Source organism: Pinus tabuliformis, chromosome J (genome assembly GCF_031772625.1).
Source record: "Pinus tabuliformis cultivar Carrire ecotype Pingquan chromosome J, CPIR1, whole genome shotgun sequence".
NCBI classification, from domain to species: domain Eukaryota; kingdom Viridiplantae; phylum Streptophyta; class Pinopsida; order Pinales; family Pinaceae; genus Pinus; species Pinus tabuliformis.
Genome location: NC_142295.1, coordinates 353630110 through 353653928, shown reverse-complemented (window position 1 = coordinate 353653928; position 23819 = coordinate 353630110). Strand labels below are relative to the sequence as shown.

Here is a 23819-nt window from a genome sequence, read left to right as displayed (position 1 = left end):
CAAAACTTTTTTTAACCTCCTTGCTATTATTGTTGATACCCCTCCCAGCAGCAATGTGTCATCAACAAAGAGTGAGTGGTTTATTGTTTTTACTCCTTTTTCTATTATGATCCCTATGATATTTCTTTCCTTTCTTTGATTTTCCAAAGCCCTGCTTAATGTTTCCGCCATTATAATATATAGGAAGGGGGAGAGAGGACAACCTTGCCTAAGGCCTCTTGTGCTTTGAAAGAAATCATTGGGCCTTCCATTTATGAGGGGGGAAATCCATGGAGTAGAGATGCATGCCTGTATGACTTCCACTATTTCTCTTGAGAAACCAAGTTTCTGGAGGACAACCATTAGATATGGATGACTGACCCTATCAAATGCATTTGCCATATCTAGTTTGATTATGAGGCCTTTTTCTTGCCTTAGCATACTGGAGTGTACCGCTTCTTGTACAATAATTACATTATCTATGATTTGCCTGTTGGGCACGAATCCTCCTTGATTTTCAAATATGATTATTGGAAGTACTTCCTTGATTCTATTTGCAATTATTTTTGTTATTATCTTATACGATGAATTGCAGAGAGAGATAGGGCGAAACCTGTTGAAAGTTGAGGGGTTTGCTTCCTTTGGGATTAGAGCAAGATAGGAGGATTTTGTGTTGCCTCCTTTTTTTTTTTCTTTTTTTCTTTTTTAAAGTTGAAAACATTCTTCACCATTCTTAAGAAATCCTTTCTAATGGTATACCAATGAAATCTGTAGAATGCTATTGTGAAACCATCTGGCCCTGGGGCTTTGTCTGGATGCAAGCTCCATATGGCCGCCACTACCTCTTCTTCTGTGGGATCCTTGCACATTGCTGCATTTTGATCTTTTTAAAAAAAAAAATTGTGTGCTTTAAGAAATCTTCACTTTCAGCCATTTCTTCGTTGGCTGAAAGTAAGTTTTTAAAGTGCTAATAAGCTACTTTTTTTAGTTCCTCCGCTCCTTTGACCTCTTGGCTTTTGACTTGAATTTTTTCTATTTGGTTTCTTTCTCTTCTTATCTTCATTGTGTTATGGAAAAATGATGTGGTTTTGTCCCTTGCCTTAAGCCACAAACTTCTGGATTTCAATCTTGTCTCTTCTTCTTCTTTCCTGTTTTCCTTATATATTTCCCAAAAGATTTCCTTCTCTCTTAGATAATCTTGCTTGCTTTCTTCTTTGTTTTCTTTTTCAGTTTGCATGTTGTCCATTTTTTGCTGTAACTATTTCCTTTTTTTTTGCCCATTCCTTTAATTTGATTCTTGTAGTTTTTAATTTTGTTTCCAAAATATACTGTGGTGATCCTATTACTCTTGTCTCCCATGCTTCCTTGAATAAATCGTTGATTTCTTTGTTGTTGTCCCAAATTGAGCTGTATCTAAATGGGAGCAGACCCTGGTTTTCCATTTTTCCCATGACTATTATCACCGGTTTATGGTCAGATGTTGTGGTATGTAAAAAAATTTATTTTATGGAGCTATGCACTGCTGCTATGTTTTCTTGTATCAGAATTCTATCCAGCCTTTCTTTTATGTTACTTTTGCCCACTCTTTTATTGCTCCAAGTGTATTTCCCGTTGTTTGGCGAGATATCTATCAAATTGTGATGTTCCATTATTTCTTCTAGAATATCCCTGGATGGGTCTGTGTGATATGTTCCTCCAAACTTTTCTTCTATGCTTCTTACCAAATTTAAATCTAGCCCTAGCCCTAGAGTGGGTCTAGTCACAAGCAAGGACAGATCAACAATAGTTTTCCTTAAACAGTCATAGTTGGAGGCCTACCTCAACCGGTGGTCGATGGAGTTCCGTTGTGTTGCTCCAGCTTCTGCTTCCTAATGAGTAATCAACCTGAAAAAATGCAAAGGAAATACAACAAAGCACGTAACCGAAACAACAATGATCTATTTACTCACAAAGTCAAGAAGTCATGAGCTATCAAGTACATTACATACAAGACATAGAAAAACATCATTGATTGTATTAATAATGAAATAAGAGTAAGCTTACAACCAAAGTCTTGACGTCACAAGCCTTCTCAGAGGGATCCAGCTAGCATGTTCCTCAAGCATTCACTCTTTGAAGATGGATCTCCCAACATACAAGTCTCTCTCTCACTCACAAGTTTTACACAATATTAAGGGCACTTCACAACCTTCCACAAGCTATCAACAATCCCACACTTGTCACACTCACACCATCTATCTAGCAAACTCACAAACACTAACAGCACTGCTCCACTAGCCAACTATCGGAAACTAGCAATGCATAGCAATGGTGAGAGTTTAAATAGGAGAAGGAGTCTCCATGAAAGGTGGAAGAGTGAGCTTATCTTCAAGGAAGGTAGCACAAATGACGGAACAACCACGCCAGAGAAAGGAGGGCGATACAAACTATGCCAACAACCAGGTCTGGAGTCATCTGGAAGGCCGACTATTGGAACAAATTCGCCCAATCTGGATCATCGCGGGGGCATAACAGATCTTCAGCGATGACATCGCTTATTAAGTAACGTAGCTAGTTAGGTCATCGCTAAAGATTACAAGCAACCTCGCGCTGGCACATAAAATTGGACCATCGCGGGAATCAGGTGTACTTCCGCGATGGCAGCGCTTCTGGACTGTTTAGGAGCGCCCTTCAGCGCGTTTATTTAGCCAACAGACGTGATGAGGTAGATAATTTAGGAAAAGTGGGTCATTTGGCAACATCAGAGAGCATTTGTCTAATTTGAGCATGTATGACTTGGACACATGACACAGTAGGAAGACTGGAGTGAAGACAGTAACAAATTATTGTGTAACACTCCTAGTATTATTTTCCCAGCTTGCACTTCTTTTAGTGCTTCTTTTAAGGTGTCTCAGCATTGCTCTTTTTCCTTGTAGTGATTTGGGGTGTATATATTTATGACACTGTACTTCTATTTTGTACTGATTTGCATTAGATTCGTTTGGATAAAATGCCCATCCTTTTTGTATTTTATTAATTCCCAAGTTCCTTTTTTCCATATTGTGCATATACCTCATGATCAAGTGCTCATGTCCTAAGTGTCGTAAAATGCTCAAAATTTAAAGTGCTCAGAACTGGTTCAAAGTTGAATGACCGGAAATTGCTCGTCTTCTTGATTCCGGCGCCACAAACGGTTCGAAAAACGGTCGCCGTATGAGGAAGTTATGGCAAAAAGAAGAATTTGTCAATAACATTGGAAATTTTAATTTAAAAAAAAAAAAAAAAAAAAAAATTAAAAAAAAAAAAAGAATATTCCAGGGAATATTCCTTTTTGGCAGCCAATCAGAAACTGCCACGTGGCAGGCCCGGAGGCCGCCACGTGGCCTGGGTGACGTCAGCAAATCTCTGTGGGGGCACGTTAAAATTTTGGGAGCTCAAAGGTTTGAACCCGCGATCTATGCTCCCCCAACAAACAGTCTTACCATTGCACCAACGCAATCAGGTTTGATATGAGGGCGGCACAAAGTTCTTTTAAAGTTGACTTTCTGTTGGGTGGGGCCCGAAGGGGGCCAGCCCCCCTTTCATATGACCGCGACCCAGAACCGAGGGCTTAAGCCCCAACCGCCAGCCCAAACCACCAGCATGAACTCCGAGATAAACCACAACAATAAATGTAACTGCAGCTTTTGGCGGAAATTCTAGCAGGAGCGCCAAAATTGGCGGGCCTAACTGGACATTAACTAAAGTTAGCTGGAGTTCTTTTAGGCTAAACTGGAGGGGATCATTAAATGGCCATAACTTTGGCTAGGAAAGGCGGTTTTGGACGATTTTTTTATTTTTTTTTTGTGTATTTTCGACCTTCTGAAGCCATTGGTGCAGGTCTTACAGCCATTTGAGGTCATTTGGAGAGGTTTTGGAGCCGTGAAAGTTCTAGGAGCCACCAGGGCCCAGTTTTGTGAAGACTGTATAGGGTTGCAGGTATCCATTGGAGGTGATCCAATAGTCAATCCTGAAGGATTCAAGTGTTCTGAATCCATTTTTACCATCTATTTCTCCTGTATATGCTTATATTCAGTTGTATTTTCAATTTGAGCATTTAATGAAAACAAGGACAAGCCCAGTTGAGAGCTTTGGACCCAGCAGACGTAGCCCAGGAGGGGTGAACTGCTTTATCAACTTCTTTTGCTTCTGTGGTTGAGTTATTTAGCAGAACAAATTCGTTTTAGTGTGTTAAACAGTAAAAGGAAATAAATCTGCTATGCTTAAATGGGTCATGAACTGCTGAAGATTGCATTTGTTTTCTTTCTACAAGACATGGAAATCTTTTAAACATGTATAATTCTGAATTGAATACCTTGCAAACAAATTACAAGTAGTTTCAAATTCAGATCACCTCCTAACGCTCGTGTTGCCTGTTTTGCTTCCCCTTCATAATTTCTTATTTTTTTTTTATATTTTTCATTTTCTTGGCTGTTTGTTTTTGTCTCCTGAATCATAAGGATGTATGGGTTTTCTTTTGCCAAAATGTCTCTTGTGGCATTTTCTTTGATGGACGATCTCATTCCTCTGCAGTTCCAGGAGACCACTATCATTATTTGCTTGTTGGGTGGTGCATGGCTCCTTTCCCTCTTTGCTGGTTTTTTCCGTTGTTTCCTATACTCCTTCCTAAGAAGGTTTCCATAGGTTGTTGTGTTCCTAATGCCATTTCCTTTGCTGCTGCTTCATCCCTAATTTCTTTGTTTGTCTTTCTTCCTGATTTTTTTTGGAAATCTACATTTGGGGGTACTTCCTTTAACTTCTTTCTGGTTAGGATTCTGTCTACTTGGGGGGGGGGGTATGAGTGTTTGATACCAGAGGGGATGAGGGGGGATTGGAGGTATGTTGTGGTGATTTGGATCTGGATCTGGATCTTGGTCTAGGGGATGGGGGAGCTGAAAGATCCAGAGGCTCAAAAGGGTTAGGGCTAGCAAGAAGGTTATTAACTTTTGGTGCTGGAGGATGGAGATCAGAGGATGTGGAGGGTTGCGAGGAAGATGGATTTGGTTGTTTGTGGACTATCTTCTTTCTTTTAACCTATTCTCATTTGTTTTCCGGGTCTTCACTATTTTCATTTTCATTTTCTATTTTTTTTGTACATCTATTTGCAAAATGAACGTATTCATGACATACCTTGCATTTGAAGGGGATGTTGGAAATAATACTGAGAGGATTGGGGGAGGGGGGGGGTGAATCAGTATTATCAAATCAATTATTTTTCATTTCACAATCAGATTTGTATGCGCTACTTCAGCTATGGGAAACTACGTATATACGCTACTGTGTCTAAAGCAACTAGCGTATATCAGTAAACTTATGATTCATTAAATGTTGATCTTTAATTAGTGCATCAGAACTTCATTAACCACAAGAACAGTAAGCAAGTGCAGTAAAACAAAACAGATCATCACACATACAGACACAAGATATAAGGTGGAAACACAATGTGGGTGAAAACGACCTATTACAATTTGTCTCTATCTTCTTTTAATAAGAAACTTCTTTTTACAATGTTTTTGTACTGGTGCAGCCTTATACCAGTACGTAGGCTTCTACCTACAAAAGGCTACAACCTTCTCTCGTTCTCTAGCTTCTTCTGGAAGGGAGCTACAACCCCCTTATCTCTTGTACTAGCTGATGTACTAGTACGTAGGTGCTGACCTACAGAAGGTTATAACCTTCTCTTTTATTCCAGGGACCACGTTTCATAAAATTTCAGACTGGATCCATCAATGACAATAATCAAACATCAAATACATTTGCATCAACCAATCTCCTTTGCTTCAATCAAAACTGAATCAAACAATTACTTCTCTAACGTTGTAACCAGACTACATTAACAGTAACCAGAAACCAATCCTGAACCCAGAACACTACAACAATAAACAGAAGTAGCTAAAACATATTTCATGAGACGTACGCTACTTCAATATGTATAACCTGCGTACATACGCTTCTGTATTAAGACCAACCAGCGTATACGCAGCTTTGACTTACTTAACCAGCGTGTATACGCGCCTCTGCTGTGCCGAACCTGCGTACAGATCTATAAAAGATAATTTACCCTTTTCACTTATTCAGACATGAGTTATACCCATATTATCAGATTTATAGATCAAGTCATGCACCAAATATAACAGATCAAAATCACACAAAGATACTACTATTCAAGCCTTAAGATCTTGACCCAACAATAGAACTTATCCTTCTTCTTGCGCTCAGGTTCCTCCTTGGTTCAGATCCAACTATGCACCATAACCCAATTCTAGATCTTGCTCTTCATAAGATATTCAATGCTTAAGTGAATGCATTTGCCAAATGATCTCCTTCCCTTTTTATAGTCTTAGGCCTTACTCAATACCATGGTCCAAAACCATAAAGAATCAATACCATTGATCTGAATTTGAAACTACTTGAAATTTGTTTGCAAGGTATTCAATTCAGAATTAAACATGTTTAAAAGATTTCCATGTCTTGCAGAAAGAAAACACATGAAATTTTCAGCTGTTCATGACCCATTTAAGCATAGCAGAGTTATTTCCTTTTACTGTTTAACACATTAAAACGAATTTGTTCTGCAAAATAAATCAACCACAAATGCAAAAGAAGTTGATAAAGCAGTTCACCCCCTCCAGGGCTACGTCTGCTGGGTCCAAAGCTCCCAACTGGACTTGTCCTTGTTTTTATTAAATGCTCAAATTGAAAATACATATGAAAATAAGCATCTACAGGAGAAATAGATGGTAAAAATGGATTCAGAACACTTGAATCTTTCAGGATTGCCTATTGGATCACCTCCAATGGATACCTGCAACCCTATACAGTCTTCACAAAACTGGGCCCTAGTGGCTCCTAGAACTTTCACGGCTCCAAAACCTCTGCAAATGACCATGCTGTAGAAGAACTGCACCCATATCATAATCACTAGCATCAATTTGTATCTCAAATGGCTGTCTCAAATCCGGTAATGCAAGGACTGGAGCTGAACTAATCTTCTCTTTCAAAGATTCGAAAGCTTTTTGCTGCTTGCCTCCCCATTGGAAAGCATGCTTCACACTTGTCACTGCATGCATAGGAGCTGCTATAGAAGAGAAGTTAGAGATAAACTTCCTCCAATATTGAGTTGCACCCAAAAAACTTCTTACCTCTGTTATGGATTTGGGAGTAGGCCACTTCACAATAGCCTCAATCTTAGCAGGATCAATTCTCAAAGCACCTCCTCCTACTATGTGTCCCAAATAAACCAAAGAAGTCTTTCCAAATTCACACTTTGACATTTTAAGAAATAACTGATTCTTCTTCAAAACATCAAGTACTTTCCTAACATGCATGACATGATCTTCTCTAGACTTGCTAAAAATTAAGATGTCATCTAAGTAGACAATAACGAAATCATCAAAAAAAGGACGCAAGACATCATCCATTACCCGCATGAAAGTTGCAGGTGCATTGCACAAACCAAACGGCATCACAAGCCACTCAAAGAGTCCTTGTTTGGTTTTAAAGGCTGTCTTCCAAATGTCACTTTCTTCAATTCTTACTTGATGATATCCACTGCGCAAGTCTAGCTTAGTGAAATATCGAGCATCTTTCAGCTGGTCTAGCAAATCATCTATCCTTGGGAGTGGGTAACGATTCTTTAGCGTTATTTTGTTCAAGGCCCTGAAATCAACACACATACGCCAAGTGCCATCTTTCTTTGGAATCAATACAATCGGTGACCCACATGGCGAAGTACTTGGCCTTATGAAACCCTTATCCAACAAGTCCTTGATTTGCTTCTTTATTTCAGCATTCTCCATAATAGACATGCGGTACATGCCTATGTTTGGAAGAGGACAATCTGGATGCAAATGGATTTCATGCTGAATCTCCCTCTTAGGAGGCAAACCTGTTGGCTCCTGAAACATCTCATGATATGCATCAACTACATCATACAAATCTGATTTAAGTTTTGGATCACAATTGTCAAATGACTCACGATTCACATCAACCTTGGGCTTAATCATAAGAAGAACAAAATTCTTACTTGAATTGACCAGCCTTTTTACCTGTCCTGCATTCACCATCGCTATATTTGTCTTCTTGCGATGAGCTCTAACAATGAACTCCTTGCCATCTTTGAAAAGATGATATTTGTTTTCATGGCGATGAAAGATAGCTTTCCTGTCAAACAAGTAAGGACTTCCCAAAACAATTCCTGCTATATCAAAAGGTACCACATCAAGTTCAACTGTGTCAATAAAATGTGCAGTAATTGCAAAGCGCAATGTGCACTTTCTTGAAACTTGTAAATTTGCATCCTTGCAAATCCATCCAAGTGGATATGGCTTCGGATGTGGAACGGTCTCAAGTTTAAGCTGCTTGACCAAGTCCTCTGATATAAGGTTTGCTTGTGACCCACTATCAAAAAGTGTGTCAATTTTAGTATGTTTTGAAATCACCCTCACATGAAACAGTTAAATTCTTTCTTCCTCATTAGGAGCTTGTACATGGCAGTTTGAGGTACTAGTGCTGGCTTGAGTTTCAATTTCTTTTCCCTTCAAGTTTTTCAAACCCATGGCTGCAATTTTGGTTTCATCACCTGAATCTTCCCCTAAATCTTGTGGTGTAGATGTAGTAGCAGCAGTTTTTTGTTTCCCTTTGGATTAGTTAAATTGAGGTCTTTTTTCAGGATATAATTTCCAACAATTTTTCTCCTCATGGCCTGGTTTAGAATAGTGTTTACAGATCACTTTCTCACTCTCCTGTTTGACAGATGCATTCTTTTTGCCCTTTCCCTTGGAGGTTTTCTCTTTGTTTTTCCCCTTGGGGAGCTTGTTTCTACCCTCTTCAAATGTGTTTTCCCCCCTTGCCTCTAAATGGGTAGCTTGGACACAAACCTCGTCCAGGCTAGTAGGGTTAAACATCAATATGGTGTGTCTAAGGTAGCTATGCAAGCCACCAATGTATTTCAGCAAGGTTTCTTGGGTCTGTAAATCTACCCCTAACAAGAGAGCTCTTCTTCTGAATTCTTGGGTGTAGTCTTGGACACTCTGACCCTTAAGTTGTCTGAAATTTTGCCAATTCATAATGGCTTTCTGCATGTGAGCAAGAGGATAAAACTATTTTTTAATGGCTAACAGAAATTCAGGCCATGTTAAGGTGACCTTACCAAATTTCTTGATCTCCTCTTTAGTCTTGGCCTCCCACCAGACCAGTGCTGCTCCATCCATTCTCAAAGAAGCCAACTGAATCTTTGTGGCATCATCATGCATATTCTGGATCCTCAAGTAAACTTCCAACTGCCTAATCCAGTTGTCAAGCTTTTTTGCATTCACTTCACCATTAAACATAGGTAATTCGAATTTTACATCAAGCTTCAAAAAAGGACTTTTTCCAGAGGATCTATGCTTATGAACGGAAGAAGACGAGGATGAAGAGGAAGAAGGTGAAGATGGGGGTGGTGGATCACCATTTCCTCCATGTCCTTTCTTGGAATGATCATCATCCTTCTTACCTCCTAAAGAGCCCTCTCCTTCACGTGGATGTTTGGACCCTTCTCCAGCCAATTTCTCATTTCTTTCTTGGTACAATATCCTCACCATTTCAGTGAGGTCCAAGAAAGCCTTTCAGAAGACTCTTTCTTCTTCTCTTGGATCTGTCTCTATAGGAATTTCTCCTTCATGTTTAGACATCCTTGAAGCTTTTGCTGAGACTCTTGAGGGTGAAATTGAAGGTGGAGGTGATGGCTCTCTGGCCTTCCTTCACTGAGGATTCTCTCGTTCTCTAGTCAACTGTCCTTCCCCTATTTTAAGTTTCAACCTGGTAAGCATCAATACTTTGCAAGACAGTTAGAAGATCTTTACACAAAAACCCTAAGCTCTGATACCAACTTGATCTGAATTTGAAACTACTTGAAATTTGTTTGCAAGGTATTCAATTCAGAATTAAACATGTTTAAAAGATTTCCATGTCTTGCAGAAAGAAAACACATGAAATTTTCAGTTGTTCATGACCCATTTAAGCATAGCAGAGTTATTTCCTTTTACTCTTTAACACATTAAAACGAATTTGTTCTGCAAAATAAATCAACCACAAATGCAAAAGAAGTTGATAAAGCAGTTCACCCCCTCCAGGGCTACGTCTGCTGGGTCCAAAGCTCCCAACTGGGCTTGTCCTTGTTTTTATTAAATACTCAAATTGAAAATACAGCTGAATAGAAGCATCTACAGGAGAAATAGATGGTAAAAATGGATTCATAACACTTGAATCCTTCAGGATTGACTATTGGATCACCTCTAATGGATACCTGCAACCCTATACAGTCTTCACAAAACTGGGCCCTAGTGGCTCCTAGAAATTTCACGGCTCCAAAACCTCTGCAAATGACCTCAGATGGCTATAAGACCTGCACCAATGGCTTCAGAAGGTCGAAAATACCCAAAATCAAAAAAAAATTCGTCCAAAACGGACTTTCCTAGCCAAAGTTATGGCCATTTACTCCCAACTGCCAGCTGCCCCTACAAAAACTCCAGCTAACTTTAGTTAACTCCAGTTAGCTCCGCCAATTATGGCGGGTCCGCCAAATTTGGCGCTCCTACCAAAATTCCGCCAACTTAACTGCAGTTACATTTAATGTTTGGGTGGTTGCCTCGGATTTCGTGCTGGCAGTTTGGCTGGCGGTTGGGTTGGGCCCACGGTTCTCGGTCACGGTCATATGAGAGGGGGGCTGGCCCCCTTTGGTTTCCGCCCCATGCAACTGTAACATTCAAATACTGTGTATTCCGCCCTTTAGTCAACATATGACCACGTGGTCCAACGGTAGAGCATTTGGCTAATATACCATAGGTCGGGGGTTCAATTCCCCATCTGACCAAAAATTTTAATACATCCACCCAACCATCTTGCTGATGTCATCTAGGGGCCACGTGGCGGACTCTGGGCTTGCCATGTGGCAGCTTTTGATTGGCTGCTGAAAAGGGAATATTCCTTGGAATATTCCTTCTTTTTTTTTTTTTTTTTTTTTTTTTTTTTTTTTTTTTTTTAAATTAAAATTTCTAATGTTATGGACAAATTCTTCTTCTTGCCATAACTTCCTCATACGGCGACCGTTTTTCGAACCGTTTGCGGCGCCGGAATCGGGAAGACGATCACTTTCCATTCGTTCAACTTTGAACCAGTTCTGAGCACTTTGAATTTTGAGCATTTTACGACACTTAGGACATGAGCACCTGATCAACCATGGACCCAACACATCGGACGAGATACCATGGTCCAAAACCATAGGTCCAAATACCATGGACCAAAAATAAGTTTTCCCACATGTACATCCTTTTCCTTGCATGAAAGTGCGTGCATACGTATACGCGCCTTATGGTCGTCGAACCTGCGTGTATAAGCAACTTGGTTAAGAGGAACCTGCATATATCTCTTTTTCTTTCATTCTGAGAGCCTGAACTATGATCTGTCATCTGAATGAATTGCCATCAAGGACAACACCTGTGTCATAGCGCCAAACCTGTGTCATAATGCCAATAGGGGATTTGTTCATAATCCAACTGTTGTATGTGCATTCACTGGTCCACTTTGATTTTGATGACTTCTGGCAGCCCTTTCCCAAGATCCACTTCTACACAGATTCTGGTGCATGCATGCATATTTTCCTTTGGCTCACACGTGTCTATATATTTCCCAACTACATTTCCTATGGCTTTGACTGAATCATCCCCCCAACAGTAAATGGGAAGGTGTGGTAGTCTGACCCAAACAGGGATGACATTGGGAACATCCATTTCTGGGTCGAAATCCGGCTTCCATCTGTTTAGATACAAACCCCTAGTATCCATAAAATAAGGTCCATTCCTAAATATTAGATCTTGGTCCTCCTTGGTTTCAAAGTGGAAGGTGTAGTAACCTCTTCCACAAAACCTGATTGATATTTTCCCATCTATTAACGCAGTCCAATTCCTTTCTACCCATTTTTGCATAGTTTTGGGCGATGGCCATAACCTAGTGAACTGCCCCACTAATCCATGCTCCGCTAAAGAAAGTGCTGCTCTACGGGGAAGGGCAGGAGGGAGTGAGATTTCAGGAATATCTTCCAATCTTTTAACAAACTTAGTGGCTGATGATTTGTTCTTTGTTGGGCCCATTGCAGAAATGAGAGAGGCAAAAGCTTTTGTTGTTCCTTCATTTTCTTACTGTTGATCTGAAAGAGGCTCTCCGTCCTCTAATGTGTCCATGGTGCTCAGGGCCTAGTAGGAGGAGGCCGCTGAGGGGCAACTGCGAGCTGCTGCGTGCTTCTTGTTGCGTTTGTTGGCTAGGGTTGTGCAGCTCCTTCAACAAGCATTTTTTTAACTACGCGAAGTTTGATAGGTATTTCCACTTGAGAGTTAATCACAACATATTTGACAAATAAAAATTTTTGAGCTCCAAAAATTGTGCTATGAGGGTAAATTTTTTCGTAGAATTTTAGAATTAAGAAGTTACTTTTGACTACATATGTATGTAAAATATAAATATGTAGAAAATAGAGTTCAAATGACACAAGATACGATGTGGGAAACCATTTCGAGAGAAAATCCATCTAGAATGTGAGGTTTCTTTGCTCTCTCTTTCTTTAAATGAAAATGGATGCAAGTAAGGGGCAACAGGAGCGGGGGGATGGCGGTGATATTTCACCTTTAGAATGAACATAAATATAATTTTGCTTGGGGGTTGGGAATTACTTCTAACAATGTTGCAAAAGAATATTCTCTACTTCAAGGATTGATGCAACTTGTTAATTTGGGGATCTAGGAAGTGTTTATTACAGGAGACTCTCTGATTATAAGCTATTATTTACTTATTGGATCCCTCCCCTTCGATCTTAAGCTCTCGCAAACCTTCAAGAGGATACATTAATTGTACCAATATATTCCAAAGAGATAATGTTTCCATGTCTTAAGAAGTAATAATTCCAAAGTTGACAAATTGGCCAATTTCGAAACAACTCTCCCCAAAGGAGAATTAATTTGTCAAGGGGAGACATCAAAAGCCCCTTTGATCTAAGGCATAGTCAAGATGGTCCAAGTTAGGTTGTTTAATAAAATTTTGAAAAGGGGAAGGGGGCACCCACCATTTAAAATTGTAGATTGCCCCTTGGCTTGCATGTGGGGGTCTCTAGAGATGGAATAGGGAGAGAGAGGAGAAGTGTTAGCATTCAAACGAAATGGATATCAATAACTTTAGGTGCATTAATGATGGATGAAAGAGAAGAAAATTTAATTCTACTTGTTGTGTTGCTCCATCCTAGGTGCGAAAGAGGCTTATTTAAGATGTGGAATTTTTGTTTCATGATGAATTTTGAGGCATGCAATATCATGACAGAGGAAGTAAATGAGATTGGTGAGAGGATTGATTGTGGTATAAGTTGTATGCCAATGTGGAGAGATGGTAAAATCTGGGCAGTTGTGTTTTTGCATGATAATTGAGGATCTAATCATGGTGTTGAAGGGGCTATTGTTTGCTCTTGGCCTCAAGACATGTGCAAATTGACCCATAGGGGTATTTTAGAGGTATGATTTTCTTCGTTGTTCCAACCCTGAATCTGTTTATGCCTTTCATATTTAGACTTTTCTCGGAGAAGAAAATTGATTCTAGTGTGGATTTCAGGATTTTTTTTGTGTTGGGATTCCAACATTTTCCTTCTTGTTTTTTATGTTTCCCTTAGTTCCCTATGGAATGTTGGGTTCATTATATGTTCTATTTGGTTGGCTGGTCATCTGTGAGTGGGTATTTTAGTGGCTAGTTCTAGGGTTTGTTGTTTTGTGTGTGCTCTGTTGGGTTTTGTTGGATCCCAGGTCATTGTGGTCACTCATTGAATGTGAAGCCAAGGAATAAAGGTCCAGAGGTCTAGGTGTATGGTTCTCAGATATCTTTGTAAGAAAGCATTTTATTGACAGGAAATTGAACAAACTTCTTGTTTTATGGATTTGGTGTGTTCACTTATGTTTCTTATGGTGCTTTTGGCCTTCCCTAATCAAGTGGTATAATTATGTATTTTGGATGGTAGTATAGATGTTAGCGAGAACATGTAAGGGTTATTAACCCTGTGGATTTGAGATTTTGGGTTTGCTAAACTTCAGGTCATCGTCAATGCCATCTGTTTATGAGTATAAGGGTTCATGCATTTGGTTCAACTTAATTGTATTGTGGAAATTCGCTTGCACAATTGAATGGAAAAATTTCAATATTATGAAGAGTGATATCAAATATTCCTTTCTCAATTATATCTAGGCGTTGGAGGCAGAGTCCATGACTGTGTCATCTAACAATGTTATTATCCATCTGATAATTTTTCTAACTCTATAAATTAGTGGATGTGAAAGGGTTAATGTGGAGGAAGATCCTCCTCCATAGAGGCATTGTTTCAAAACTTTTTTGGTTGAAGTAAACTGGAAAATTCATTTGTTTTATTCCTCAGGACTACATTTGCATGTGATAGTTGATGTCTTAGAGTTCATGGCTTAGGGTGGGCACAACAATTGGTTTGGCTCTAATCTTCACTCCATGCACCAGGAAATCACAGGGATAATGGAAAATATGCAAAACTTTTAGACTAGACCCCAAAGAACTAAAGGTGAATTGGATTACCTCAGATCATAGCTCAAGGAGATGACACTCAAATGGGAGAAAGGAAAGGGGGAAATGGCTGGTAATAAAAGCAATGTATAAGAGTTTCCTCCCAATGGTTAAAATATTTGTTTGCTATGCCCAACATATTTTTTTGTTAGATATATTTTGGCGAATCTACGAATGGAATAATATGGAATGCTACTTAGTTAGCTTGGAAAAAATATGTAAACTTGATAATAGATGGCTAAAGACGTATAACAAACATGGGCTATCAAGCCACCTCTATCTATACTTTTTGTATGATGTATCCTACCTAAACTTTATGCTCAGTGACTTTAATACACATATATTCTTGACTCTTGTTAAAAAAAAGAAGAAATGGATCCAAGTACAAAGGAGTGAGACCTATGCCCCGTGGGCTGCTACAGAAAATAAACCCTCTCTATTTTTCTCTCTTTCTTTATCCACTCACAACTACTTTTCTCATCTATAGAACAAAATGCACTCGAATCAAATGGAACCCCTTTTCCTCTTAGTGGCTCGGTTATAACAAAACTTGATAACCAACTAGGGGTTAAATTGACATATAAAACCTTAAATATGAGTTACAACTCAATCCTTCTAGAGTCTTGTTCATACACATGGCTATCCCCTCCAACACTCACAATAAAATAATATAAATGAAATTAGGGCTCCACATAAAAGGAATTCATGATATTAATAAAATCAACATCTCCAAAGGAAGGCCCTATGGATAATCTAAAAACTTCCAACTCTTTGGTTACAAAGTTCTCCCTAAAAAACAAACTAGATCTCAAAATTGAGTTCTCTAAAGAAACATATTTTGTGGCAATATTTAATGTAGAAGCGAAAACCCTCTTTGGAAACCATCCGATGGAACCAAGGTAGAGGAACATGTAGATACTTTTTGGGGTTTTTCTAAGGAAACACAAACTTTTCCCTCATGCAGCCATCTTTCTTCTAGATTTATAAACCATCCACAAGTTGAAATAGCTCAATCTCAAGCTACTTCATCCTTAGGTCTAATCTTTCTTCCATAGATGTCATACTTTCGTGACACATGGAGAATAATGCCAATTCTATCCATGTTTGCTAAGGCTACCTTGGTATTATTATGTTGAAGGTTTTACCTCACATATTGGATACAAACATCTCATAGGTTTTTTAAATAAATATGAGATCATATCCCATCCAAAGAAACCATCCCTTCCATTTGCAACAAAATGAAAACATCTTCCTCATTTAAAAGTTTTCAAAATAATTCACTCCAAATACTTATCTATGGTGATAGGCTTGAACCTTTATAAAACCCACTCAAAATTATATCCTCCTCTACAACCATTTTTATCCTCTTAGGTTGATGATTAACAAATGTGGGTTTTCTTTTATTGTTCCCGTGATTCCTAAGCCTTGTCTTCCCTTCAAGGCTTCCTTTTTTGAAGCCAATGGATGATCCTACCACACACCTAATGAATTTTCCTCATGAGCTAGTACATCCTCCCATTAGTAACAATAATCCTTGCACTAGTATACTGCTTATCATTTGTAGGGCTTTTGAAAAATGGATTTGAGAAACATTAAGGAGGAACAGATACTGACATATACCTTTCAACATCCTTGTTTATTAAATGTTGCATAACTTTGTGGTTTGGTGGATTTTGTTTCACATAAATGTGAGAGTACCTTGTACTCGATGTTTTTTTATCGAGGCCCATTTCTCATTCTAACATTAACTTTTGTATCTATTTGATCCATAACCTTTGTTCCAAAATTTTCGATATTTGATAATTTACCACGGTCCAGACTAAAAGTCATGTTTGTAGATCCTTTGCTAAGATCAATCAATGGAATGTTAGGGAAATCACACCCAAGACTATAGTTGGAACATTTATTTAGACTACAAGGATCTTGAAAAGGAGTCATGATGGAATCATGGTCTCCCTCAACATTTTGCTCGATTCCAATCACATTTCCCCTTGCAAAGATGTCCCTTTCATTTAACAAATCCAATGAGTAATCCGCTAAGCCTTATTACATCCTCATCACTTCATCCATTTCCTCGCTCCAATCTTATGTTTCAATGAGATATTGCATATGCTCAATTATATCAAATTTACACAATCTTGTGATTTATGTATAATTCAAATAGTATTAAATTTTGTGGACATTACCTAATTCTATAAAAAAAAATTACAAATGGATTTGGATCGCAATTCACAAATAAAACAATTGAATGATTTTGTTGACGTATTTGACCAATCAAACATTTTATAGTTAGGACACTGAATTGATCATTGGAACTTAAATGTTCCATCGGTTTGGAGGAACTTGATCCATCCAAATAAATCTAATGATTTATGTGTAGTTCAAGGAGTATTAAATTCTTTGGCTTTACCCTGCCATCATCTTTGAGATAATGAAATTCATCGACATTTCACATGCTCAATTTCATCAAATTTACATAATCTCATAATTTGTGTATAATTTCCATGGAGTTAGATTCTCAAGATGTTATCTCTTCACGAGTTTCAAGCATAATCATGGTGAAACTAAATTCTCAAGTTAATAATCTCATATATGTAATATATTGTCAGTAACCTTGATAGCAAAGGATAGCACTAAATTTTCAAATTAGTAGTATTATATGTAAAATATCCTATCGATGCTATTGCTCATAAATGTGATAAGCATGATTTCTTATCTAACATATATTTCCCATTTTATTTTCATTAAATGGCCTCTTAAAGTATCTCACATTCTCATATATGCCCCCTTTATTCTTATTCTTTAAGCCACGTTCCTTAAATAAAATAATAAAATAATAAGGGGATTGGTGAGAATGCATAAAGATAGGTGGTGACAATTTTGAATAATAGTAAAAGGTGTTTTGTTCGAGTTATAATGATAGGAAAACAACCATAACCCCCTTTTATATATAATAATAATCTAATTTTAATGTATGATATTTTTTTTAATAATAATAATTTAATCTTAAAATTTTCGATAAACTAAATATCAAATTAGTATATGATACTTTCTCTTTTATATTTATTATTAATAATAAAATAGTATATAAGATATTTTTATAATGGCAAATGTTTATTGGATTTTATTAATAATAATAAAATAGTATATAAGATATTTTTACAATGGCAAATGTTTATTTGAGATCTTCATTATGTATGTGCTGCAACGATTGTGCAAAGTTTTAGGTGGACAATAAAGCTTAGAATTTGATTAATAAATGATTAATATCGATCAAATAAAAGAAAAGAGATTAAAATATATTATTATCGATCAGATAAAACAAAAGAGATTAAATATATTATCATTGATCAGATAAAACCAAACAGATCAAAATATTATAATAAATAAGTTTGATGGATTAATTAGTTAATTAATTAATAACTTATGGAGATAAATTAATGTAAGAAATTAATAAGGGTGATGATTATTGTAGAATTAATCACTAAAAAAGAGCGCCTAAGGGGAATCTAGATAATAGATAGAACTATTAATTTATCGTGTAGTCTAACTAATAGACGAAATAATCCTTTTTCGAGTTTCTTTTTCTAGGTCAATTTTGTTAAAAATCGAGTGCAAATTTTTAAAAATCACAAGTTTAAGTTGTTTAATTTGCAAAGATCGAATGCTTCGGGTATTTTTCAAGGTGTTGAAACCATTTATGCATTCAAAAGTGTATTTTAAACAACAATAAATCACAATCTTGTTAGAAATTGTATTGTTAGGTTTCGAACAAAAAACCATTTCGTCTATAAGTTAGATTATGCCTTAATTTATTATAAGTGAAGAAAGGAAATGAACAAAAATGATGAGAGGAATGAGCAAAGAAAACTGAGAAGGAGGGCTAAAGAGTTGATAAAAATCAGGGACAATATATAGGTGGGTAAGACAAAGGGGGAAAATTAAAAATTAAACATAAAAAGGGGGAAGGGTGAGAGAAGAAAAGCAATTAGAAATGTATAGAGAAATGAAGGGATGGGGAGAGGGGATGATAGGAGATTAGTGATTAAGGCTTTGGATGAGAGGTTGCCAAGATTAACTTAACTTGTAGCCATCTTTTTGATTAAGTTATTCAAGTGCTTTTCAATTTCAAGGGTTTTGTGAATGGTTCGGGTGAAATAAAAGGGAGCAGGCAAGGATGTTTGCTTGGCAAAGCATATACAATGCTTAGATTTATATGAATGGTATGCCAGATCAAAATTTGAAAAATGATTGTGAATGGTATTGGCTATATGTTACTTTAGTTAGGTTTTGAAGGCTTTGCCAATTTGGGCAATATAGGATTTTCCACACAAGCACAAGATTTTACAAACACTCGGTCCTAATAATGGATTATATTGATATTTGGAGATTTGAATAACTGATTTAAAGTTTTGTAGGATTTGAAAAGAGTTTTGGTGTTTTCATGGAGAGGATTTAGAGATGACATCAATGGTGCCTTTTATATAGGGGAGAGAAACTTAGAGCATGAGAGGGATGGGCAAAGGTTGTAATGAGGAAGAGTCCATAACTACTCATAACATTTTGTTGATTTGAAAGGAGGAATATCTATTGTTTTTAAGGGCTTTAGTTAGATGAGATTTTTCTTTAGAGAGGAAGTGAGGATCAAAAATATGAATAGCTCTAGTAAAGAAGGTCTTTAAAATGGTAGATTTCTAGGCAAAATGGTGATAAGAATGAAGATAGATGTACAAATCATGGTAAGTCTTTTTCAAGTATACTTGATGAGAGAGAACTACTATGAAATCGAAAAATCGAAACATCCATATATATGTTTTTTTAATAATAAAATAATTTATAAAATATTTTTATATTTAATATCAAACCTTAACATATAATATTCACAAAATAATTTGAAGGTACATATATTCTATTCCTTTAAATTTTAGCTATAGTAATTATGTTTATTAATTCAACAATAAACCCCTTCCATATAATGTAATAAATATGTTTCTTAATTTAATAACAAAACCCTACCATATAATGGACCAGCCAAAGGGTCCGAAATCGACCCTATACAGTCTTCATTCATCCCAACATTTGTGTAATAGATTACCCAGTGTGAGATCCAATCCATTGAATTGACTTGACTGAGTATGCATGATTTCATAACTGGACCTTAGATTACCCGCTTTGTTTTTTCAGATGAAAAAAACGCTGGTAAACTTACTGCTTTGTTTATACTCCGGAAACGAGGGCAAGCATCGAGATCCAAATCATTGATTTGACGGAGAATTGATGATTTCATCACTCGAACTTATTCATTACTTACCCCTCCTCTGTTTTTACTAATTTCCTTTCACGGTTTCGAACAAAATCACTGAGAGATAGCCGCAACAAAGGAAAAACTGAAAATATAAGAAAAATAGACGGTGGAGCAGGAAAAATCTCAGGAGGCAGCGTGGAGATAGCAGGTATTCGGGGTGATTGGCAAATCAATCAAATATGACTTTGGCGGACAATGGAGGAGGGGTCTCTGCGGAGGCAAGGTGCAATTGGACACCACCTAACACGCACACCAAAGGCCTTCGAATAAACAACACCCTCTGCGGAACCAAAGTCCCTTTCCACACCAGAGATGGCTCCAATCTCGGTAATGTTTCCACTAACCTTCCTTTTCTCACGCATAGACCTATGTCCAGTTTAGGATTCTGGCAGGAACGCGTAAAAGAGATGTGCCGAGCACGAACAAACATAGCTTTCCAGTAGTTCGTCCTACCAATCAATGGATTTGAGTCGGAGGGCTGGAATTGACAGAACCCTTCCTCTGTGTTACCAATAGTAACCGGAACGAAGTCCGTCAAAGTAGGGGAAATCTCATCTAGTCATATCCAGAAGCATCACATAGATATGGGAAACATACGCAGAATACGAGCAAGTCACTTTTAGAGTGATTTATTGGCTCAGTTGGATATACTGACACTCCTTCAGTTATTTCCTGAAGCCATTTGCGTTTGAGATTATTGTCTTTTGACTAAGTTTGTATGCTCTCTGTATGGCAGTTACATGGTACATTTGCGGGCCGACTGTATATGATTCCTCCCATATTGGTCACGCCAGAAATTATGTGACTTTTGACATTCTGCGCCGAATTTTGGAGGTATGAGGGAATTGCTCTTAATAGTTAAAATATGGCCCAATTTTCAATTGCCTGTTAAGTGGACATGCTGTTTTTTTGGTGTGTTATATAGATAACAAATGATATGGGTGGATTGTGGTAGAAAAAAACATACTGTAACAGCGTTAGTAAATATTTTTTGTTTGCCTAATTATGCACTCTGATTGTATTTCGCTCAAAAATAATTAGGTAGACCTGAAATAAACAAGAAATAAACAAATTGTGAAAGGAACAGGATACGGGAAAAGATAATAGGACTCCTTGCTTTAATTTAGCAGAATAAAAATGTTTGAAGGGTGAAGATCAAGTGCCATTTCTTGATGTTTATAATTTCGGTATTGTTTATTCTCAGGGTTTTTTCAACTACCGAGTGCAGTACGTTATGAACATCACTGATGTTGATGATAAGATCATAAACAAGGCCCGTCGGAACTATCTATTGGAGCAGTACCTTGCAACTGCATATGAAGCAAAAACAGTATGATATGCACACTTGCTTTCATTATCAATCAAAATAGGCTCTCCCATTCATTTCTCAGACAATCATGGGAGCGTTACTTAAAGATTAAATTATTTCTTTCTCAAAGTTGAAACTGTTTTGCTTTTGACATGAAAATAGGGCTCTCTTGTCATATAATTTGATAATTAGGAATAGCATTTGTTTCCATTCACAGAATTTTCTGGTTTCAGTCTTTCAGAACCCATGCAAATTGGCACTTATTTACATTTTGAAGCCAAAGAAATCTTGCAGTCATTTTCTTTACATTCTGATGTTTGCTGATTCTGGTTTAGCCAACCAAGAGACAACCTTATTAGGAATTAATGCTTTGTGCAGGTACTTAGCAATCTGAATGTGGCATTTGAAGAAGAAATTTTGAAGCAAGAGAAGAAGGTAATGCATTTTGTCATTATATGCCTGATAACATGGAACATGGCAGGAACTTATTGCACATATTTTGGAGAAGAGGAAAATGAATTGCATTTAAAATGGTCACCAATAAGAGGAGCCACAAGGAAAGGAAACATTAAACTACTAATGTGCGTGAAAAGGATGAAATGGATTTATAATTTTTAATAATTTTGTTTGTTTCGTGTCAATATTTGAAAAATTCATCCTTTCTAAAATGAGGATCTCTTATTCCTTGCTCGAAGTTACCTTAATCTTATTGGACATCATTTGTACTCTATATTAGGATATACCTTATTGGTATTCTATTGTAGCATGTGCCTAATTGCAATTTGATACCGTTGTAACACAATCCTCATAGGTACTCTATTTTGCATAAAGCATGAGAGAAGGATTATACCTCTACTTTCAGATAAGTTTTGAATGACACAGGCATTGATGTGTTAGGTTATTATGTTTTCCTATTCTCGTTATAATTCAAAATATCTAAGCGGGCCTTTTTGTTCTTGTAGTAAGTTTAGGATGATATGTAGATCTTATCACCTTAGGAATTTGGATTGGTGGATTTTTAGTAGATGAGATGCCTTGTGGAATAACTTCTATAGCACTACTAAAAGAAGGATGAAGGCTTCGTGTAATAAAGGTTGATCAGGATTAAGGACGTATAAGATCAGTTCAAAGTGATGCAACTAGTTTAGAAGTTTCATTAAATGGATGACAATGGCTGTCGTGTTTCATGTGCACTTTGATAACACGACTGCTTGCCTGAAATAGTTGATGGTAGCTGAGTGGTAAGAAGTTTTCCATCAGGATAGTTAATTTTTTGATCATATTGTCACACCTAGAACCAATATTAAGTATGCTAAAAACTGTTCTTCAAAAAGTTTTTACATTGTCCTTTGACATCTTTCTTAGAGATCGTATAGCTTTCAGTTTAGTGGCAGGCTGGAGCACTCATTGAATTTTGGAATATTTGTTGTGTTCCCAATGGGCTTTTCCTGGGTGTTATTGAAGTCAAATTAGACTGTCCTCTTTCCTAGCCCATGAATTTATCTAATCTAAAGGTGATCTAGATTAATGCATTCCAAGGAGCATTCAAGTAGAGGTTAAATGATGGTTGCATTTTCTCTTCACTCTTGTTCTTTTGGTGGGTGATGCCATTTGCTATTCTCTTCTCTAATGAGCTCTTTCAGAATAGTTCTTGCTTTGCATCCTTTTTTGCTAGAATATTTTGGTGGTAAACAGTTGCAAAACTCAAGGTCACACCCTCAATTCTTCTAGAAATGTTTCTAAATTTGCTTTCTAGATATAAGAAGTAACTGGTTCAAGTAATAACATTGTGCATTAACCCGGATGCGGGTGACACGAATACGCATTAATGGTTGATTGGCAGAATGGCGGTGATGGGAAGGGCCACTTGTCCGATGGCGCCCTCCCCCATATCACCCTGAGACGCCCTCATAACTATCTGCAGGTAGCATTCAATACAGGGTCTGTTCGGCAAAAAGCTAGTCAGTGTTGGAATATGGAGATACCTTGCTTCAGTTCTTTCCCGTCTCCTTTGCTCTGCAGCATCTGTCTGCCTCAGGCCTTTGAGCCCTGCCTCCGCACTGCTACAGGCCGGCGATGCTGGATTGTGTGCTGTGCAGATTTTGACAACGGCTATCACCATTCGCATTCGACTCTCTGCTTTTTATTCTCTGCCCAGACTAGCCCCGTTTCGCCTCTCATCCCCTCTGCTATTGCTCCCTCTGTCTTCGTCCCTCTGGTCTTTGCCCCGTTTGAGCGCCCAGCCAGCGAATTCATAATGGTTAGGCATCGCATGCGTAGTCACAGGGGAGGAAGCTCTCGTCCTTCGGTAGAGCGCTCCACCTCCTCTCCTTCCCCTGAAGTTTTTCATCCTCAAGCTCTCGGAGATAGTAGACATCCCAATTCCAGGCGTGGAAGAGGTCGGGCTCGCTCTTCTGGAGTTGTCTTTGATGAATTCGCTGTCCATTCTGACAACTCTCCTCCGCCCCTTCATCCCGCTCCTCACTCTGCTCACTTCAGGTTCTGTAGCTCCCTAAATAGACCCGTCATTACAGCTTCTATCTCCATCTCCTTCTCTGAAGAAATCGCTCACTCAGCCTCTCAGGTTGATATCTCCACCTCGCCGCA

The 23819-nt window shown here is 37.8% G+C and overlaps 1 protein-coding gene across 1 annotated transcript in view; it reads left to right on the top strand.

The window, feature by feature from the left end:
- Positions 1 to 19650: 19650 nt before the first annotated feature.
- Positions 19651 to 23819, top strand: part of LOC149227219 (putative cysteine--tRNA ligase) — a 211522-nt gene continuing 207353 nt past the window's right edge. The window contains exons 1-4 of the mRNA XM_089377718.1: positions 19651 to 20230; positions 20640 to 20737; positions 21108 to 21233; positions 21591 to 21647. Of these exons, the coding sequence (XP_089233844.1) occupies positions 20083 to 20230; positions 20640 to 20737; positions 21108 to 21233; positions 21591 to 21647 (429 nt within the window). The 5' untranslated portion in view covers positions 19651 to 20082. The remainder of the gene's footprint in view (positions 20231 to 20639; positions 20738 to 21107; positions 21234 to 21590; positions 21648 to 23819) is intronic.